Genomic DNA, 16,227 nt, shown 5'->3' on the forward strand with positions numbered 1-16,227 from the left:
AACTCATATAACAAACATCCTCTCTCTCAGTCTCATATTTCTACAGAATAATAATATGAAAAAATAACAGTAATTTATGAAAATAAACACTTGGGACAAAGTTAAAAGCTTCCCAAACAAATGTGATATCTATCTAAATTTATTCCATCACTTGAGTAGTAATGAGTACACACTAAATATAGCCAATGAAAATACGTATTTGATTTTTTTACAAAACAATCAGATTAAAATTACTTCAACATGTATCGCCTAATGGGAACTGGAATATAATCTTCACTGTAAGAAATTAAGATATTTGCTTTTTAGTTGCCAAATTAGGAATTCTACACTACTATTGTACAGTTTGTAAACATCACAATTGATGACTGATATTTTGATGTCTTCATCAACCTGTAAGCTTTGCTTATTTGCCGTAGTAGTGAATACGTCCATATCTTAGTTACTGGTTCACACTTGCTTTGCACATCTGTTAGCAACCCACTGACTTTGTGGTGTGATCCTTTTGATTGTGGTTCCCAACCCAGATAGCTGAGCTGGCAACAATTGATTCCGACGTCACACTGCGACGGCAAATATTTCCTACAAAAAAATGGGTCAAACTGTCTGACTCACCTTGGCTCCTTTGTGTTTTTGGTTTCTGCCAGTGTGTCAGCAACAGAAAGAAATGGTCATTGAAAGAAATAAAAATACAACAAAATTATTAGACACAAGTTCGTCAACAAAGCACATCAGGGGCCGATCCAGGTTTCTGAAAGAGGCCCAATCTTGAAAAATTGTGGTCCTTGACCATGCAGAATTGCCATTAGCAATGTGGTCCTGTACCACTAGTTAGATGAAATCAGATTTTTGCACAGTATGTCTCTGTGCCTATACATGGAAGACAGAGATAAACTGTGACTGGACATTTTCTGTCTAATTGTCAGAATTTCAGACGTGAACTAGTCTTTTTATCTCTGTCTTTCATATGTATATACCCGTACCGGACAGTTCCTTGAGAAGTCTAGCTTTGAATTTGCACACCAATAGCTTCACATTCGAGGGTAGAGACCTTTGCTATCGAAACTTCATAGAAATTGATGAAGCTTGGCTTTGGCACAGTGTGAAGCAATGAAAGGTCGGAAGTAAACACAACCGATCAGGATGGGCAGTTGCATCAAAAACATTGTTAAAATTGCACTTCAACTCAACTAAAGACTGTTCAAAATTTAACAACCACAGAATATTTAACAACATGCCTTGTAAAAAAGACAACCCTGAGCTACTGAAAAACGTATAGCAAAGGACTCTAGCCGGTCACGAATGCAACTATCGCATGCAAATTCAAAACTACAGTTCTTGAGTAACGTGACAATCGACATAACTGGAATGAAATTTTAAGCAACTGGGCAGAGTCTCCGAGATCGAAATTGGTTTTTTTATCTACAATTTTTATGAAAGCACATCAAATTTTTCTTACAATACTCAATTACAGAGAAGATCTTCCTGTAATGGATTTCTGCAGCAGATTTGTTATCTAGTGCAACATAGGTCAATAGTGACAAAAAGTATATCAATGAACAGAGCATATATCCAGATCTTGGAAAATATCTATTTCTCAACTATAATAAAGACCCATGTTTAGCCAGTCTACATATATTCTCAACATGAAAACAAGCGAAACATCGTATTATACAGGTACTTGAAGAAATATGAGATGATTATTGATTATGCTGCAAAGGATTCTGGGAAGGGCAAGAAATTTTCTCCGATTGGCCCAATACTGAACATTTGTTTCACCTCAATACAGCATTCCATTGTCCAGATGTACAAGTTTTGGTGTTGTCAACATTTCCTGAAACATGGAAAAATTCTGAAACTGCAGTTTCAGGATTCTTCTTCACCCTGGGTTTGTTTTCTAATTAGTGAATAAAGGAATGTTATCTATTTACTTGAAATCTGTAATGGGGTCATTCCATGTCAATTCATCCAATGGGTAACAGTTAACACCTGACCTGCTTCAAATTTGTTCTAATAAAGTAATATATAATATACCATGGTGATTTTGGCTGCCAAAGCTGAAACTGAGCTCAATCGGAATTACAGCTCTCCAACTATGACCCACACATTTTTCAGCCCTCGAATTAAGGATCTGAAGGGGCACGGCAACTTTTTTTTTAGAGCAAGTTGATAATTGCCTTGGATTTTCACTGAAAAGGCAACCTAGGCAGCACAGCAGTTTGTAATATTTCAAGAGGGCATCATGGCAACTGTTGAAAATTTGAGAAGGGCATCAAGCGGGGCACCAAGGCAATTTCTCAACAAGAGCACCAATGGCGCTGTGGCTCTACGCTTTTTTTTGTGGGAAAGCAATTGTTCTTGGAGTCGAATGCGCAACAGGTTGGTAGCTGTATGGAAAGGTTGGGTAGGTCGGCCAATTTTTTTAAACCTTCAGTTTGAAAAATTTCCCCCCAAATATTCAATACGGTCCTTGAAACTCGATGCGGGGGTCAATCTTCCTCCGCCGCATTATTATTTTTTGCCGCATTACTATTAGTTGCAAAATCTGAAAATAATTCATTATTGTGCAAATTACTACTGAACCAGCAAGAATAATTTGTTCTGCAAAATTTTAAAATCCCTTTTTTTAGTATTTTTAGTTTTCAACAACTATAGAAAGCCTTGGCAACTATTAGAATTCATCTAAATTGACCTCAGACGACCCCAAAATGACCTCCCAAAAATTTGGCTCTAAATGGTGACCTCAGATGACCCCGAAATGACCTTCCAAAATTTGACTTCAAATGTTGACTGTACCCACCAAGTTTCATGCCCATACGACAGTTTTAGTAATTTGACCTCAGGTGACCCCTGGCTGACTCGAAATGAGCTTCCAAAAATTTGACTCTAAATGTTGACTGTACGCACCAAGTTTCATGCACATACGACAGTTTTAGTAATTTGACCTCAGATGACCCCTGGATGACCCCAAAATACCCTTCCAAAAATTTGGTTCTAAATGTTGACTGGGAGTGTACCCACCAAGTTTCATGCCCATACGACAGTTTTTGCTAATTTGACTTCAGATGACCCCTGGATGACCTCTGGTGACCGTGACCCACTAACCAATACAAACTTGTTCTGTACGACCCCACAAAATTAGGCTCCAAATGTTGGCCGTACCCACCAATGCCCATACGACATTTTTAGCAATTTTACCTCAGATGACCCCTGGGTGACACCGGTTGATCCTGAAATGACCTTCCAAAAATTTGACTCCAAATGTTGACTGTACCCACCAAGTTTCATGCCCATATGACAGTTTTTGCTAATTTTACCTCAGATGACCTTGGATGACCTCAGGTGTCCTTGACCCACTAACCAATACAAACTTGTTCTGCCTGGGGTCAAAATGCACCCACCAAGTTCGAGGAACATGCGACCCCACAAAATTTGGCTCCAAATGTTGACTGTATCCAGTTTCATGTTCATACAACAGTTTTTAGTAATATGACCTCAGATGACCCCTGGGTGACCCCAAAATGACCTTCCCAAAATTTTGATTCCAAATGTTGACTGTACCCACCATGTTTCATGTCCATACGACAGTTTTTAGTAATTTGACCTCAGATGACCCCTGATGACCCCAAAATGACCTTCCCAAAATTTGACTCCAAATGTTGACTGTACCCACCAAGTTTCATGCCCATACGACAGTGTTTAGTATCTTCCCAAAATTTGACTTTAAATGTTGACTGTACCCACCAAGTTTCATGCCCATACTGAAGTTTTTAGTAATTTGACCTCAGATGACCCCTGGGTGACCCCGGATGACCTTCCCAAAATTTGACTCCAAATGTTGACTGTAACCAGTTTCATGCCCCTACAACAGTTTTTGCAAATTTGACCTCAGATGACCCCTGGATGACCTCAGGTGACCTTGACCTGCTAACCAATACAAACTTATGCTGGGGTCAAGATGCACCTAGTACCAGGGATCTATACGATGATTTTGTTTTTTGGGTGGATCACCGCATTTTACACAAATACACGTAACGGGGCATCAAGCGGGGCACCAAGGCAATTTCTCAAAAATGAAGAAAACGCACACAAATATCTAGATAGATGATTTTATAATGAAGGGGCAGGGCTGGGGCACAGACGGCAACTTCATTAGAGGGCACGGCACATGACTGCCTTGGGTAAGGCTAATGAAAGTTGACTCCCAGTTTCCCGTTACCCGACTCCGGTCAGAAAAAAATGCCGATCAAATATTTCATTATTTTCCATTATTTCATTATTTCACATTTTTCAAGTTTTTAAGAAAAAAAGGATAGTTTTAATGTCATCTTTCACGTCCGACACGTATTTTAAGCACTTTTACGCCGACCCTGACCGGCCCGAATAGTCTTTGCAAACGCTGGGTTAAACTACGTGGTAAAATGGCGATATCGTAGGGCGCATTTACTGGAGACTAGGAATTCCCTGCATCTAAGTTTCTCCTACCACTAAATGGATAGACCGAACACAAAGAGAGGCAGCCAAGTTCGCGGGAACCAGCGTATGAACAAATATGAAAGCATTTCTACGTGCACTATGTAGCTATATATAGACAACATCAAAATAAATAAAATAAACAAAATTTGAAGTCAAATTTATTCTGCTTTTCTTACAAATATTTATGTATTTAATAAAATAAACTTATAAATAAAATGATTTATTTGTCAATTTCTTGCATGGTTGTTTTATTATTAACACGTGCACCCTGTGATGATTTTTACCAGCAACCTCCAGTTTGTGCAAGTAGACAAACTAATTTCCGTGATAAATATTGCTTCCAAAGATGTGCTAGTGGAGAGTAAGTTTGGTTTGTAAAAAGTAGTGTGCAATAGAACACACAGACACCGTGTATTTATATGGAAAAGTGGTTCTCCAAAGACTATCATGGACTTCTGGTGCTTTTTCATATGTTGCACAACCTATAGGTTAATTTGAAGATTCCAAAGAAGATGTGCTTAATTAAAATTTGTTTTGAAGTGAAGCATGGTCATTACTAACTATACTTTATTATTTTATTTGGGCCTCAAAACATAGCATTCCGTAATTAACTTTGCACCGATAATGAAAGTTTGAAAATAATGAATAATGAATAATGAAACAGTCACCTACCCAGTCATGAAAAACTATGTAACGGGAAACTGGGGATCAACTTTCATTAGCCTAAAGGACATATTTTGAGGGCATTACGGCAGTTGGGAATGGGCACCCACGGCAAAATGCCATGGGTGCCGTGGGGTAATTCGAGGGCTGACATTTTTTCCAGATTTCTGTGAAAAATGGCTGATTTTTCAACGACCATATCTTCGTAACCGTATGACCAATTGAGTTGAAATTTGTGTCATTAGAAAGCCTATGTCAAAAAAAATTCAAATATGTTATTATTTTTAATGAGCAAGTTAAAATTGTATGACCTTTTGTCCTTTCCTTTACCTTGTGGATCATGTGACCCCCAATGTTTTCTCCATTGAAACACCGAACACACAAACCGCAATATTGAACTTTGCATACTGACTAGTAAGTGCTAAGTTCATTATATTGTGATTTACTGACTGACCTACATTCAGTCATGAGACGGTCAAGATATGAAATGATCATATTTTTGACATGCAAGGAGGAGGTTTCATTTTAAGCTTCTTGAAATTGTAAAATGGCCCTTCATGCAAAAATTTAACCATGGGATGTTATTGTTAAGAAATGTACGTTGTAGATAGGAAGCCACTAATAACACTGGGACACAAAATTTGGGACAATTCATAAGCTATGATTGACACCTCATTTTTAAAATAATGATTAAATTTCAAAAGTGGAATTCAAAGTCAAGGGAATGAGGCATGAGGACTTGCCAAGCAACTGGTTATTCCTTCAAAACAGCTGGAATATTAAAGTGACCAGGCATCATCATTGAGTATTTTGGACAAAACATGAATTATTCAGTTTCAGAGAAGAATGGCAGTCCCTTGCTCAGATTGATGCTCAGATTTTGACGGGTAATCCGCCAATCAGATTATCGGTCTGTTGTCAGATGATTTAATTGGCCAATCAGTATCCGAATTCCATGTTTACACTGTGTAGTATGTACACTCTCAAAATGTAAACAACTGTCGTTCTTCTCAGCCAGCAACTGTAGCCATATTCAGTCCAAAGTTAATTTTCTATTACTTCCGTGGTCCAAGCTGTGCATCAATCAAGAGAACATAGAAGAGGTAAAAAATCACGCTGATTGGCTGATCAACACACTTGGGTCACTCCATATGAAATCAAGGAGGCTCCCCACCTGACCCCCTCAGATTTGCTTTATATTTTAGTCATATGTTGTACCTGTAAAAAAATAAAACCTGCAAATTTGAGGTCTGTAGCTCTTACGGATTTTCTGTGGCAGCCATTTAAAGTTGGAGTAGGGGGTCTAAATTTGGACTAAAAAGTTGCCCTTTAAATAAATTTCATCTTTGAGAGTCTGTGCCTTCTTTATAAAAAAGAGAGAGGTCTGAAACCTTGTATACACACTAACTGCATGCCCAATTTGTCAAAAAGTAAAAAAAATAAGTTTCTGTAATTGCGTGTTGTGTCACGGGGTCATTAAATATGTAAGAAAAAATTAATTGTTTTGTAAACTGGCAAGTTTAGCCCCCCTAAATTCACATTTTTTGTCAAATTAATTATTTTTTGTTGTCACTGATGCTATATATAGGATAAATACAATGCATATCCAAAAATTTGAGGTCACAACTCATTTACATTTCGAACAGCGCCCTCACGAAGATGAAATTTATTGCAAATTCAACATTTTCGGGGGGCCCAAAGTCGATGTGGTCCACCTTCAAAATTGATAAAACATCACTTTTATATGACTACTAGTCTTATATTACAACTTTGCTAAGTCCCAGTAATTGTCTAGGTTGACTTCATATAAAACGACAAGCCCAAAGTTGACCATTTTCTTATGATTGCATGTACTGCAAATGTGCCGAATTTGGAAGGCTTAAAAGTCAAATTGGCCACAATATTGAAAACTAGCGGGAGACCCGCGCTTCGCGCGGGTCTCCCGCTAGTTGAGTAAACGGGAGCGGTTAGTAAATGGGAGTGTTTCGTAAACATGGTAAACGGTAATGATAGTCATGGTGTCTTGGTGTAGATTATTCATCCAGTATAGTAATGATCATGGTAGCTTCTGTCATATTAAAGAAGCTAAACTTTAAGTGAATATCCAGACCTGTGATAATGTTGTTACTCACTCAATCCCTCAGATTTCTTTTGAAACAGCTCGTGACAAAATGGTTGACTTTAACTTTATCCCAACAAACATAAAACATTAATGTTAGATGTAGGTTGCTAGAAAACGTTTCAATTTCGGGTTATAATGGTATAAAACATGTAAGCAACATGTTTAAAAGTTGCAGCAAAACATTTTAAGCGAGCCCGTGTTGTTAATAGCTAGGCCTACATTAGGCCTATAGCCAGGATTTATTTATGGGGGCCGCAGAATTTCCAAAATGTGGACTTTCAAGTTCCACTAAAGTGGGCTCACCCACCCCCTTAACATTTAACCTTTTCGGGCTAAACTGAACAGTTGAACGACTGTTGGCTACATTTTAACATTCCCTCTGAAAAGTGGACTTCTTTGCAAATCTGTCACCCAATGATCCCCCCGAAATGGCTTCAAGGCCAATTTGCTTTCACCATCACCAAGTTTATAATTCTAAGGGGACACAGCCGGCTGCACGGCGTGCGACACAATGGTGCTTCGTGGCCATGCAAAATGGTGGCGGCAAAAACTTCGAATGTGCCCCCCCCTTTCCCAAATTCCTGGATCCGCCACTGTCTCAGAGAAGCAGTCAGTACACATACGCAGGCCTACTCGCGGTAAGCCAACATTAAGTGCGCCCATACCATGCGCAGCAATGCGCGTGAAACCATGGTGCCGTGTACGCACAGGTGCGTGACTCGCCACTTACCGCGCGGGTTGGACACTGCTTGCATTTGACGCGTTTGCTGTCATGACCTGAACCATAAGGTTATTGACCTCAACGGCCTAGCAACCGATCATTTTTTTTGTTATTTCCATAGTGATTGAATAGTTTTGCAAAAATGAACGTCAGATGGTTTAATGGCAATATGTACCCGATCGATGTACGACAAAATCAGAGCTGAAAGTGAAAGCATCTCGGAGCCTGCTTCTGGACAGGATTTAGCGACTTCCTTTTATTTATATAGATAAATGATTAGATGAGTAGTTATTGGCCCTATTTACTTTTATTTCCATTTTATATTCAATATACAGATTTTCATTTAAAGTTGGAGTAGGGGGATCTAAATTTGGACCCAAAAGTTGCCCTTTGAATAAATTTCATCATTGGGAGCCTGTACCTTCCTAATAAAGAGAGAGAGAGGTCTGAAACCTTGTATACACACTAATTGCATGCCCAATTGATCAAAAAGTAAAAAAAAAAAAAATAATAATTGCGTGTTGTGTCACGGGGTCATTAAATATGCAAGAAAAAATGTAATGTTTTGTAAACTGGCAAGTTTAGCCCCCCTACATTCACATTTTTTGTCAGATTAATTGTTTTTTGTTGTCACTAATGCTACATATAGGACAAATACAATGCATATCCAAAGAATTGAGGTCACAATTTATTTACATTTTAGAACAGCGCCTCAGCGAAAATGAAATTTATTGCAAATTCAACATTTTCAGGGGCCCAAAGTCGATGTGGTCAACCTTCAAAATTTATAAAACATCACTTTTATATGACTACTAGTCTTAAATTACAACTTTGCTGAATCCCAGTAATTTTATAGGTTGACTTCATATAAAACGACAACCCCAAAGTTGACCATTTTCTTATGATTGCATGTACTCCAAATGTGCCGAATTCGGAAGGCTTAGAAGTCAAAATGGCCACAATATTGAAAATAAATGACTAGATGCGTAGTTATTGGCCCTATTTTACTTTTTTATTTCCATTTTATTTTCAATATTGGGGCTAATTTGACTTTTAAGCCTTCCGATTCGACACATTTGCAGTACATGCAATCATAAGAAAATGGTCAACTTTGGGCTTATCGCTTTATATGAAGTCAACTCTAGACAATTACTGGGACTTAACAAAATTGTAATTTAAGACTAGTAGTCATATAAAAGTGATGTTTTATAAATTTTGAAGGTGGACCACATCACTTCGGGCCCCTGAAAATGTTGAATTTGCAATAAATTTCATCTTCGTGAGGGCGCTTGTTCGAAATGTAAATGAAATGTGAGGTCAATGTTTTGGATATGCATTGTATTTAACCTATTTATAGCATCAGTGACAACAAAAAATAATTAATCTGACAAAAATGTCAATTTAGGGGTCTAAACTTGCCAGTTTACAAAACATTACATTTTTTCTTGCATATTTAATGACCCCTGACACAACACTAAATACAGAAATTTTTATTTTTTTACTTTTTGACAAATTGGGCATGCAGTTAGTGTGTATACAAGGTTTCAGACCTCTCTATCTTTTTATAAAGAAGGCACAGACTCCCAAAGATGAAATTTATTTAAAGGGCAACTTTGGGTCCAAATTTAGACCCACCTACTCCAACTTTAAATGACTGCCACAGAAAATCCGTAAGAGCTACAGACCTCAAATTTGCAGGTTTTTAATATTTTTAAAGGTACAACCTATGACTACAATATAAAGCAAATCTGAGGGGGTCAGGTGGGGAGCCTCCTTGATTTCATATGGAGTGACCCACTTAACAAGTCGGTTGCCATTGATTGTTGGCGACCTTGTCACTTCTACGCGATCACAATTCACCAGCGCATACCTGGACCACGTAAGTAATAAAAATCAACTTTTGTGACAACCCTGTCCCTGTCATACTATCTGCCTGCATGAGGATTGATTGGTGTGATTACTGATTTTATGTCTTTTTTTTTTGGCCTATTGAGCCTAAAGTCAAATGCACGGGGGAGGAGAAAATAATGATTTTTCTCATATAATGTTGAAATTTTGTGATTGCCAAGAAATTGCAAGACCAGTGTCACTGGCCATGCTGGCATGACCAGCAGACTGGAGTGGATTCTCGTATTTATACAAACATGACAAAAAAGTCATGAACATGCAGGAGGATTGATAATGATGATGATGAACATGATGATGGAGAAAAGGCAAAACGAAATTCTACCCTGGCTTGTAGCCTTGTATTTTAAAAACTAGAGTGAAGTTAAGCTTCTTGCAGACAATTAATGCATTCAATTAATTAATTGTCGACGACAAAACGCATCTGGATGCATAAATAACACCCGTGTAGCATGTGTTAGGGATCGTAGCGCCTGTCCAAACGTCAGGACAACAGACATTTCCGCCTGTGTACTTTTCAGCATGGGGCCGCTATACAAATGCCCGTATTCTTTCATGTGCAGAAAAATAATGACATCCAAAGTATGGTTTGGTATATTCCAATATTATGCTGGACATCGAGGGTAATCCATTTCGACAAAGCTGCTTTGCTGCTGAATAAAAGATGGTATGCTATCATTTTTGCGATGTTAGACATTTAAATGGCATGATCGTGTCACAACACAACAATGTATTGAAATACAACATAGCTGTCTGATCGACAAACCTGTTCAACGCCAGCAGACATCGCCCGTAATTATTCGTACAAACAATCCAAGTCAAGATCTACGATGACAAAAATACAGTAGTTCACAGTTCCCTCTATGGGATAAATGTTCAAAATCAGCTGACAACGCAGTATAAATCGTCAAAATATGCGATCAAATTTGGGTCTCCAATACAGCACTACAGTACAACAGGACAATGCAATGGCGGATGTTGTGCACATGCGCCTGCGCCTCGATCCCGCTTCCGATCGACCCACGTGACCGCAACGTCACCACGGTTCGCATAGCGTTATCTCAACGCCACATCATCGTACAGAACACGCTAAATACATGTTGGAGGTCCTATGTATATAACTTTGGATTCGGTTTGTGAGGTTATTTAAATAGCCTTTGTCATGATCATCCGATAAATACAAGTTTTGATCATTTTGTTGTGAGTTGTCACACCCAGTTCAATGAACTTACAATTGTTTAGTAAATCCTTTATAGTGGCAACAACTGCTTATGAAAGTCTATAATTTCATTAAAGGCCACATCAAATATTTTGTTGTTCTCGTTCGGTGTAAAATAAGCATTGCTACCGTAAAATGGGGTAACTTTGGGCACTTTTCAGAGTTTTTAAACCACTGCTTCCAAACAAAACCAATTATAATTCTAATTATCTCTTTTTTTATGACATCAGGGTTCCCTTCTACACTTTGAAGTTGAAAAACATTTTAAAACAATTTTGTAAGAGTGCCCTAGGGGTTACAAATAGCCTGACCAAAGTTACCCCGCATTTGGGGCAACTTTGGTCAGAGTATTACATTCCATGAAGAAAAAAATTCAAAAAATTGATCTTCGCTGTATATGGGCAAGTTGTTGTTTTTTGTGACATTTGACCCCTTGCAAAATTAATCAAGCACACATCCTTGCTCACAAATATCGATTTTTATTTTTTCTGAAAAAAATGTAAAAAAATGCTCATTTTTGGTTGGTCAAATTTCGAGGAAATTGGACATGAGCGACTATTATTTCTTCCAAATATATTTCTTAACAAATTGACACCAAATATGACTAAAAACAATATTGCTGTACGAAAATATGACCGTTTCAATATATTTGACCGACCAAAGTTACCCCGCTGACCGAAGTTACCCCATTTTACGGTACCAGTTTTTGGTCCTCTCCAAAGTGCCATGCCGAGGAAAACGATGAGGCCCTTTCCTTTTTCTTCTTCAAATCTTGATCTGATATATAATGCTGATCAGCTCCTATTGGAACAACAACTCAACATATAGAGGGAAAACCACATCTTGTCATCTAGAGTTAGGACTCCACAAAAAGACATGGAAGTGATCCTACTCCCGGGAGGATGCCCCCACCCCAATGAATTACTGCAGCACATCATAGGTTCATTTTGCTCATTAGGCCTATTATGAAATCCAAAATCTTTTTAAATAAATTCAAGTTAGGCCTACTATTTTCAAGCGCATCTAAAAATGCTCCGGAAAGAGCTGGAAAGACCGAGAGATTCAGTAAAATTTCCATTATAGCACATGCTCTTAGTCATGTTAATATACCCTACTGCTGCAAAACACTGCTAAAACGCTTACAAGAATGATACAAACATAACTGACAAGAAAACAATTTCAAAATAACATCAAGTTAAAGAAAATTGAGATTTGAATGAAAATAATGAAAGTTTTGGCCAGTTTTGAAAAATGACGAGCGCTCCAAGAGGAAACTATAGGCTATGGCCTAATTGTATGTCAATATTTAGTGTTATTGAAAAGGGGTGTTTGAAATTCAGTCATTGAAGACTCATTGAAAACCACAAAAAAAGGGGTTGTTTTGGACAAATTTTGTCCTCAATTTTGCATGAAAAACTTGGGGCGGGGGTAAATTTGATGAAAAAACATTACAAAGGGGATCTTTGAAAGGTTTGGTAACTCTCATGGTTACACTGCAAATAAAAATGTCTAGGTTTCTGTAACACGTTTTCATGAACACGTTTATTAATAGGCCTAACTGAAAATAGTAAAGTCACCTAATTCTGTAACACGTTTTCATGAACACGTTTATTAATAACTGAAAATAGTAAAGTCACCTAATCAAGAAATTACTGGTATTTTCAGAAACCTCTAGTACCGTAGGCCTATACAAGTGGCCTATATAGTGAATGCAGCACCTTTTGGCGAAAAAAATAGTCCATGGTACAAATATGACGCGGGAAACTGACGGAAAATCAGTCAGTGCCAGCATTAGTGAAATATGTTACAAAGGTGGAATAAATTCGCACGAAGCGCGCAAAAAATGTTACTTTTTAGATTAAAATGGCCAAATATGACTCCAGTGGCATGGTCAGAAACCCACATACAGCGTCAACATCGCGTGGGGGGGTGATTGTGTGGACCATCTAGCCTCCATATCTCCAAATTAAAGTATACTCGCGGAAAGAATGAGGCCTTTTTTCTGAGGGATTTAGAAACAAAAAGGTTCAACTTAGAAACTTTTTTGTCCTGTATGTAGAACCCTAAGTAGTGATATGGTTCTAAAAAGAACCTTAAAAAGTTCTATAAATAACCTTTTTCTTGGCTACAGAACTTTTTTTGGTTCTACAATGAACCCAATTGAAAGCCAATGGAGAAGAAGCTTTAAGGAACCTTTAAGAAAGAACCCTCAAAAGGTTCTAAGTAGAACAGAAATGAATGTCCCGATCCAAGAAAATGATTTTTTAGTAGGCCACCAAAAAGGGTTAACATGCACTACTTTTTACTTTTCTTAACTTTGTGATGAGTCCCTGAATTAATGAAGAGTGTACCCACTAGAAAAAGTTTTGCAAGTGGGCCATGTTCTCTATGAACTATATAAAAAGTATTCCCAAACAAATTGAAGAGAATTGTGGGTGGGTACGAGACCAAAACATCCAAGGCATCAGTATTTTGGACGGTCCAGTTGCCCATTTTGTCTATTTTGCATGCTCTGGCTATTACATTTATAAAGCATAAAACACTGATTTGAATTAATTAGTGTGTAATTGATAGATTGGCACATCTGATATTTTCAGTCACCGTAGCCTACTCCCTCTCATTTGTTTAGCTTCCCAAGTCGGGCTTTTGCGATCACTGAAACTGTAGATTCTAAAACCAGAATTGTTCATAAGTGAAGTCGAGCCATTATAATTATGCAAGAGTTACCGGGTATGTTACATTCAATATATATAATATTATAAAAATCTCATCTTTTGTTGAGAAAAGTGGGGGATGAGGCTGTGGATCACGACCTGGAGCACGAAATGGCCTTTTAAATTGGAGGGGCAGTCATTAAAATAATATCCTATTTTTGACGTTGGTAAAGGGTATATGGTGAAGTATGCGCCCAAACTGAAACTGGCACCAAGCAGGGTGACATGGCGCTTTAATGGCACCACCAGGCCGGAGTGGCACGTCTGAGTGGCACCAAACAGGGCACCAAACTTGTACCAAAACGCCCTCTTATATAAGTTGTGTTATCAATTTATCATACATGTATTTTGCTGATTATTATAGAGGACGCCCTTGATGTCTCCATAATATCCACTCCACAGGATTGATCTTAGGGACCGATCGTTATTTACGACAGGGGGGGGAATGGGTGTTTTGGCAAAAATATCGACAAAAAATTTCGCGTTCCCCCCTCGCGTCCGCAAAAAATTTCACGTTCCCCTTGTTTTCCCAATTTTCTCCATTTAAAATTTAACAATCCCCCTCCTGGTTCAACTAAAAATTTCAGGTTCCCCCCTCAAGACCACACAAACATTTCGTGTTCCCCCCTAAATTTACCCATTCCCCCCCCTGCCATAAATAACGATCGCTCCCTTAGGCGAGATTACATGTATGAGCTATTAATTATGGTACTTTTTATAAGTTGATGAGGCGCATGATTCGATTACGGGCAATTGTTGTTACCCATGGGCGTACGAACCGGCCGGGAGGGGAAGCTAGGGGAGGGGAGGGGAGGGAGTCGTGTTTCCCCTAGCTCAAAATACCGGGACAAAATTGACCAAAAATTGTATGTGCATTATATAGGCCCTAGCTTTTAAAAATGGACTGGCAACTTTTCTTTTAGCTGCTCTATCTGGAAAGTTTGGATTGAACTTCACAAAATGCCAAGAGTCAATCGGGGTCTGCAAAGCATTACCATGCCCAGGTATCCTGCAAATCGACGACTACTGGCAATCATCTGGCAAGGCAGGCAAGTCAAAAGGATTCAGTTACAGATGATCGCTAAATCTGGAAAGATAACTATATGGAAATATTGAATGTTAACCATGTGAGTATAGTATTCTACAATTTTTTTTGCGTCCCTCCCGGGGCGTCCCTGTCCATGTTAAAGTTTGGATGTTTTTCCTGCATTTTAGTAAGTCAGTCAGGAGAGAATGGTCGAAGTGATCCACGGATAAAGGAATATTCCAATCAACGAAAATTGGAATTCTATAAGGCCCATGAAATGATGAAAGTCAATTCCGAGTTTATCGTCACTTTTTTTTCCAGGTTGGTGAGGTGACTTTTTTCATTTTTCATTATTTCATCAGATGTTTGCAAAATGGAAATAAATGCGACGAAGAAATTTTCACGAAAGATAGGGACTAGAAAAGTTAGAAAAGAACCTGGTTTTGCTTCCAAGTTATGAATTTTATATGTGTTACAAACAAAAATATATGTTTCCATTTGCTAAAACTGGTGAAAACACTGATACAAAATAATGAATTATTTTGGCATTTTTAATTTTGAAAACTTGTCGTGGGTAGGCCTATTTTTGGTTTCCAAAAAGTTACGCGGGCGGGGGACGGTAATAAACTCGGAATCGACTGAACCACGCGCCTAATAGGGGCCTACTAGGCATACTTCTCGAGTTTGGGTTTGTGAGTAGGCCCTGCACGGCTCCATAGGCCAATGTGATGCAAATTCGACGATATTTTTGCTAAACGAATTAAATCTGCAAGAATCATGTACATATAGTCAGAGGTTTTCAGTGATTTAAAAATCTCAACCTTTTTTGTGAAGGGTCGGGGGTGAGGGTGTGAATCACGAAATGCCCCTTTAACATTCTAATTTATTTGTAACAAGAAATGTCTTTAAAAAAGACAACGCAGTGATGTGTTAATCTCTTTTTCTTTTCTTTTTTCTAGCCTGTGGTGAGATGACGACTTCCCAGTGACGACTTCCAAACTTCAACAAAAGCCAAGCTAGTGTGTGTGGGATGTGCAGACAAAAAAGTTCTGTCGATAAAATTAATGTTGGGTTACGAACTTGGAGTTGAACTCTGTCAAAATCATATTAATGTTGTTGATCGATCACACGATGATGTGTATGTGATCCTAAGGTATAGCTTCATTGTTTACTACGTAACTATGGCAACGTATTAATGATTATACACCTTAAACAGGTGGACATTAGTGCAGGCGTTAAAACTTAAAAGTTTTACCGTGATTCACAACCAACTCCGGATGAGTGTACAACTTTAAACCTATGAAGTAGTTATACATGGAGCAACGTTCTTCAAAATCGCCCATAGTGCAGAGTCCCGGTGCAGAGTGAACTTGATTAATGTAA

General features: G+C 38.2%; 1 protein-coding gene across 2 annotated transcripts in view; it reads right to left on the reverse strand.

Annotated features, from left to right (window-relative positions):
* Window positions 1-10,869, reverse strand: part of LOC140150516 (YTH domain-containing family protein 2-like) — a 43,607-nt gene extending 32,738 nt beyond the window's left edge. For both annotated transcript variants that reach the window (XM_072172549.1, XM_072172548.1), the window contains exons 1-2: window positions 10,651-10,869; window positions 613-637 (exon numbers count right to left, since the gene is read on the reverse strand). In XM_072172549.1, the coding sequence (XP_072028650.1) occupies window positions 613-637; window positions 10,651-10,671 (46 nt within the window). In that variant the 5' untranslated portion in view covers window positions 10,672-10,869. The remainder of the gene's footprint in view (window positions 1-612; window positions 638-10,650) is intronic.
* Window positions 10,870-16,227: the final 5,358 nt, after the last annotated feature.

This window comes from Amphiura filiformis, chromosome 4, assembly GCF_039555335.1.
Source record: "Amphiura filiformis chromosome 4, Afil_fr2py, whole genome shotgun sequence".
In the NCBI taxonomy this organism is placed as follows: domain Eukaryota; kingdom Metazoa; phylum Echinodermata; class Ophiuroidea; order Amphilepidida; family Amphiuridae; genus Amphiura; species Amphiura filiformis.